Source organism: Haplochromis burtoni, unplaced genomic scaffold, assembly GCF_018398535.1.
Source record: "Haplochromis burtoni strain Fernald_Lab_line unplaced genomic scaffold, NCSU_Asbu1 Contig_1672, whole genome shotgun sequence".
In the NCBI taxonomy this organism is placed as follows: domain Eukaryota; kingdom Metazoa; phylum Chordata; class Actinopteri; order Cichliformes; family Cichlidae; genus Haplochromis; species Haplochromis burtoni.
Genome location: NW_024584033.1, coordinates 16,509 through 22,991, shown reverse-complemented (window position 1 = coordinate 22,991; position 6,483 = coordinate 16,509). Strand labels below are relative to the sequence as shown.

Here is a 6,483-nt window from a genome sequence, read left to right as displayed (position 1 = left end):
GGAATGCATCATTTGCTCAGTCTGCATTATCTTTCCCAGAACAAACACCAATTGCAAATAACATACTAAAAATAAACCTGAAAAATCTGTTTAGAACAGCTACTATGTTGCAAAGAGTGAACTACCACTGGCACAATTTAGCAGTCTTTGCAAACTTCAAAAAGCAAATGGCCTCGATCTTGGTTCCACTTGTCTCTTACCCGTGACTTCAGTGGAAATTTCAAATTCAGGATCTGACACAGACTGATTCATGTCCTACACAGTTCTTACAAGTTCATAGAAATTTCTGTTCAATTAGAACCAAGTATTTGAGTTGATGATTGTAATTTTTATACAATGTTGTAATTTGTTTTTCAACAATTTTTTGATTAATGTTTTGTTTCCTTTACAATATTATACTTTAATGTATAATATTGTAAGGAAAAAAACAGGAAACAAAACATCAATCAAAAAATTGCTCTCTTTTTATCTGAGTTACTGTGGTACGACATTATCTCCTCTTTCATAAAGGATGCACCAGTGCCTCCTCTAGTAAATTAGGTAATAAAAGAAAAAAATTAGTATTTAGAGGACTCTGATCATGACTGCAGATACTTCAGGGCAGGGGTCTCAAAACCTAAATGAGCTGTGGGCAAATGCTGGCACTGTCATCTCATGTGAGCACCACTTTAGTGTTCAAGTAGTACAAAACAAACAAACAAATAAGAAAAAACCCATTAATATTTCCAAAAATGTAGTGTTTGTTTTTTAAAATTTCAAATATTGTAGAACAAGACAAAACTGCAAACGTGAACGCATTTTTATTTTCTTCTCACTCTTAACTGAAGCTGCGAGTCCTAGTTCTGCCCTGGTCCTCCTCCATTAGGACATGCCTAGAAAAACCTCAGTTTGGAGGCATCCTTGTAAGATGCATGAACCAGCTCAGCTGCCATCTTTTGATACGGTAGTACTCTAAGCCTAAATCATTATATAAAATGAGTAACAGTAGGGTGGACATTAGGTAAGGCTGCACTTTTTGCAGCGATCTTGTTTAGAAAACAATTTTTGTATCAGTAATATGTTTTCTTTTTGTCTGTTAATAATCATGTGAAACTGCACATGATTATTTGCAGCTAACAGGTTGTTAATGCTATCCACCAAGTCTAAAAACAGCATGTTAATACTTGGAGATCCTGAAGACATGCTCATCCAACTGAGCTAAACCTGCGCCCGAACTTGTTTAATCACCAAAATTGGAGAAGGCATAGAGTGGGGATAACCTACATAGCCTATAACATATGAAACAGGAAAAGACCGCCGTGCATTCTATTTATTTCAACAAAATAACTGTATTCTGATTACCACCTATTTAAATGTTAACTGTAACGGAATAGAGTTTCTCATATTGTGTATTTTAAATGTGTCAAGCCAGTACATGTATTCCATTACTCCCCAACACTGACTACATCTCTGCCTGTTGGAATGTTTTTAGTTGATCATTTAAAGCTATTTCTGCTCCTAGTGGTCCATTTTTGCAGCTGGGACCTAACCCAAATTTTCCTTAGGAGTGTTTTGGGAGAATGTGTTCATCCATTCAGGACAGAAAAGGACACTTGGATAATCTGTGCTGAGGAGCATTAAACTGTTCTTGATACATCGAGAGGTCCTTCAGACACAGCAGCCTTTTCACTCTATTTAAATATGTAAAGATTAAAATGTTGTCATTTCTTTGTAAAATGTTCCCTAAAGATAATGTTACTTGTAATCTATTATTTCAACACTAAATCAAACCCAAACATTCCTTTGATTTCTGTTTTTGTGTCTTCACAGTTTCCCAGCATGCTCTGGCTGTGGTGGTGGAGGTATATGAGCGGGAGACTTCTGTCCTCTTGCCCTATGTTTACAAAGGTTCTATACCCGAGAACAATCCCACAGTGATGTGGACTTGCAGTGACCTCAATCCCAAATCTGTCCACCTACAAGGAAAAGGAGGAGACGATCTTAAAGGGCAAAACCAGCGCTACAGTGGGCGCACATCAATGAGTCGTTATGCACTAAACACAAAAGACTTCAGCCTCACTCTGAGGAAACCCAAACTGACTGACAGCGGTATTTACACCTGTTCCATCAGTGCTGGAGGAGAAGAACATAGACTGAGTGACATCCAGCTGCACGTCAAAGGTCAAACCTGCTGTAATGAAAGAGTAAAAGTCAGTACAGTAGATAAAGCTCAAATAGTCCCAAAAGCAAGAAGAAAAGCCAAGTTTTTTCTGAATAGTTCTGAAAGTCTTGATTAACCTAACAGAAAGATTTACAATGGACCTAACCTTAAAATGAAACAACAAAACATGAGCAAGAAAGTGAACTCAAATAAGATCTTATTGATACAGCCTCTGTGGTATATGGCATTACATTCTTTTAGGTCTGCAGAGTTGTCTTCTCTTCTCAGGGAGACAAATCTCAGTAGACTTTTTACATATTGTCCATGAGGAAAAATTCAAGATTTCTTTTAAAACACTGAAACATTCATTATGATCCCTCAATCATCTGTAGCTGTAGCAACAGTTCATAAATTCCAGTTTAGTTATCACTCAAAGCAAAGAGTAGTGATCCTCATTTGTAAAATCAGAGGTCAGAAATGCAGAAACTTGTCATTTGCCATGAGTGTGACTGCTATTGGTCCTATATTTGATATTGTGGTTTCTTGTCCTTTCAGATCACCCCATGGAGGTGAAGGTGGAGGAAGGCTCAGAGTCTGTCATCCTGCCCTGCAAAACTGAACCTGACCTGCCTGAGAACACCAGAGTGGAGTGGACTCGCTCTGACCCAGAACTCTTGATAGTTCAGGAGTATTCAAACAAAGGTGGCCAACCGGACAACTTTTACAGAGACCGAACAGAAATGAATGAAGACCCACTGAAAACTGGAGACCTCAGTCTGACCCTGAAACACCCCACAGAGAGAGACAGTGGGGGATACATCTGCACCATCTACAGGGACAAAGACATCCTGAGACAGAAAGTAGTGCTGCACCATGTCAGAGGTCAGAGCTGGTGGACAGTGGCTCAGATTAACTTCAGAATTCAAAGGTCATAATTTATTTATGCATTTATTTTTTGTTTCTCCACAGAAAAACCTCCACTTTGGGCCACAGCTGTCGTAGTTCTTCTTGTTCTGGTGGTTTTTGTGGGACTCATATATAGATTTCAACACTATTCCATGTCAGGTGAGTCTCTCGTGCCAGACACACTAATGGTTAACAAGTGTCCCCTGGTGGCTCCTTAACTGTCACTCAAAAGTCCAGAGGCTGAAACAATTCCTGTCCTTCAGCTTTCTTTAAAACTCTGAAAACTTGCTGCTGCTGTTTGTACAGTTCATGTTGTTTGTTGTCCTGTCAGACTGTCAGGTGGAGGTGAAGTCAGGGGTGGAGTCTGTAAAGCTGCCTTTCAAAACCAACACAAAAAAAATACCTGAAGATGCTAAAGTGGAATGGAAGGACAGATACAACAACAAAGTCCATGTGCACCAGAATGGTTGTGATAGGATTGAAGACCAAAGCCCAGCATACAGGGAGCGAACAGAGATGAAGCGCAACCCGCTAAAAACTGGAGACCTCAGTCTCATCCTGAAATACCCCACAAACAAGGACAGAGGCATCTACACCTGCACCGTCTACAACAAGGAGGGAGAAAAAATCCTGAATGACACACAAGTGGAGCTTAAAGTCAAAGGTCAGTGTGTACTTAGTTTTCACTTGTATTTCATATAATATTAACTTGTGACCATTCACTGATGAAAATGGGAAAAATGTTGTGCTTCTGCAGGAATCTTTATATTGAGACCAAGTCGTGCCATCAAACTGCCTTTGTTCACTTTGACTCTGTCCCCAAAAGTAATCAGTTTAATGAGGCACTTTGTGTCTGTGCCAGATCTTTTTCGCTGAATGAATATACTGAGGCTATACACGTTAATTAATTACCTAGATTAGATTACTTTGTCTTCATTTGGCTGCTCATTTTAAAGGTTGCCACAACAGGTTATCTTCCTACATCTCCCCCTCTTCCAGCATCCACCCCTAACAGTCTTGCTGCTCTCCTTCTGTCACAAATCACCTTTGATATTGATCTCCACCCAATCCACCCCGCCTGCATTCTCCTTTATCACCTCCCTTTGCACTGTCCATTCCTTTCAAGGGTTGACTCCAGGTAGTTAAACTCATCTACTTTCACTACTTCTGCTACTTCCATGTTCACCTTTCCACCCGTCTGCCTCTCATGCATGCACTTGTATTCTGCTATGCTTCTACTGACAGTGCACATCACCCTTGTTTGTGAAAATCATCACTCTCTAAAGTTAGAGGATACTTGTTAAACAACAGGAAGTGTTAGAAAGACTGGTGTGAGCCTGCTTGTTGCTGCAGATCTTCTGAAACCTGGGGGTGGAGTTTTAAGACTGTCACTCTGAGTTCATTTTCAATGTCCAACTTTGTTCTATATTTTTTTTTTTATTGATTGAAGCCACAGCAGAAAAGACATAAGTAGGATGTGATAAAAGAAGTATCACCAGTCTCACTTGCCCAGGAGTGTGTAATCTTTCTCCACTCCAATCCAAAATGCAGAAAGGTTCTGCTGTAATCTACCTGCAACTGGTGAGGAAGAAAAACCTGCTGCTGCCTGTACAGCTCATGTTGTGCTTTGTTGTTCTCTCAGTCCCCCAGGTGGAGGTGGATTCAGGGGTGGAGTCTGTCCAGCTGATCTGCAAAATCAGAGTTCGTCTGATAAAAAAAGACCCTATAGTGGAGTGGACGGAGAACAACAAGAAGGTCCATGTGTATCAGAACGACTCTGAACAGCCTGAAGAACAGCACCAGGATTACAGAGACCGGACAGAGATGAATAAAGACCTGCTGAAAACTGGAGACCTCAGTCTGACCCTGAAACACCCCACAGAGTGGGACACAAACACCTACACCTGCACCGTCTACAGCAGGGAGGGAAACATCCTGCTGATGAAACAAGTGGAGCTTAAAGTCAGAGGTCAGAGCGTACATAGTTTTGCCTTGGATTTGATATCATACTCATTTTTGACCTTTGTAAACAATCTTTTTTAATTTTTTAACTAGAAATGCAGCAATGAGAATTATTGCAATACAACAACTAAAAATAATGGGTCAGTTACTGATGATACTAAAAACATTTTATCTGACCGTTTTGGAAAGCCATATAAAGCGATGGCTGTTGAATAACCTTTTGCTTCGGTGCACCCAGATTTTTCAACCACATCAATTAACACCGCATTTTTACATTTGCACTTTTTCAGGGGGAAATTGCCATCCATACAGACAATATTGATTTGTAAATGATTAACTAACAATCTTGTCAACACAAAGTTCTTTATTTGAAGCACATTTCTACAAGAAAGATAAGTTACTGAAAAAGTGGTTGTGCTTAAAGTGCTTTGGCAATATTGTAGACAATGATAAACATCGTCTGACGCTTAAAGGCAGTGGGAAGAGGGGACACTTGGGCAGTGCATTTATCACAGCATTCTGGATACACTGTGTATCGTATTAGCAGCAGTCACAAATGCAGTATTGCCGGCCATGGTCTTTCCACACTCACCATAGTAAATGCAGTGCATCATGTTGCCAGCTTTATAACAGACAACCGCCTTAAAAATATTCTGCAGAAGAACAAAGACTGAAGAAAACCATGAATCAACATATGAACATTACCTGATGCTGCTGAAGTGAAGCAGAGTAATGTTACAGAGGTTTGATTACAGACACAGCTAAGAGTTTTGCAATTTGGCATAATTTTGAAAAGTTTTAATTTCGTTATTATTAAACATTTTTGGGGAAAAGAAGAAAAACAGTGCTGTATCCAATGGTAGACTGGTGCGTAATAAGAAGAAACATTGTGCAGAAAACAGAGATTTGAGATGGGGAACTGTTCTTGAAGTACATTTTGGTCGGAGAGGGACAAAACCTGCAGCTCAGAATCAGTGAGATGTCGACTTTTAGCCCCGATGGCACAAACATGCCAGAAAGCTCTGTGTTTGTCTTTGTGTAGAATCTGTTTACCTGCTCTTATTTACTGTTTTAGCTATTTGGTGGTTGTTGAAATAGTTTTGTGAGCTCCTGGAGTTTCTGGCAAAATTAATTTACATTGAAAAATGAATTCAGGATTTAATGAATTAATATTGCTTTATTCATGCTAAAATAATTTTAAATCAATTATTAAAACCCAGCCTACTACTCACCTCTGTCTATCCGCCTGCACTTTCAAATATACACACATGTAGGCTGACAGGACTGTCTGGACCACGACCAATCAGAGAGGTCCCACCCCTGACTACCTTTGATTGGTTTTAGAGATGGACCGATCCGATATTACGTATCGGTATCGGTCCGATACTGACCTAAATTACTGGATCGGATATCGGAGAAAAATAAAAAATGTAATCCGATCCATTAAATACCACGAAAGCACCTCACAAAACTTG

General features: G+C 39.7%; 1 protein-coding gene across 4 annotated transcripts in view; it reads left to right on the top strand.

Annotated features, from left to right (window-relative positions):
* Window positions 1-6,483, top strand: part of LOC102289712 — a 22,039-nt gene that overhangs the window by 4,530 nt on the left and 11,026 nt on the right. For 2 of the 4 annotated variants that reach the window (XM_005952603.2, XM_005952604.2), the window contains exons 2-6: window positions 1,810-2,160; window positions 2,696-3,022; window positions 3,110-3,205; window positions 3,378-3,710; window positions 4,689-5,015. In XM_005952603.2, coding sequence (XP_005952665.1) covers window positions 1,810-2,160; window positions 2,696-3,022; window positions 3,110-3,205; window positions 3,378-3,710; window positions 4,689-5,015 — 1,434 coding nt within the window. Of the gene's footprint in view, window positions 1-1,809; window positions 2,190-2,695; window positions 3,023-3,109; window positions 3,206-3,377; window positions 3,711-4,688; window positions 5,016-6,483 lie in introns of those variants that run through there. The other 2 variants (XM_042217191.1, XM_042217190.1) reach the window with 2 other exon arrangements.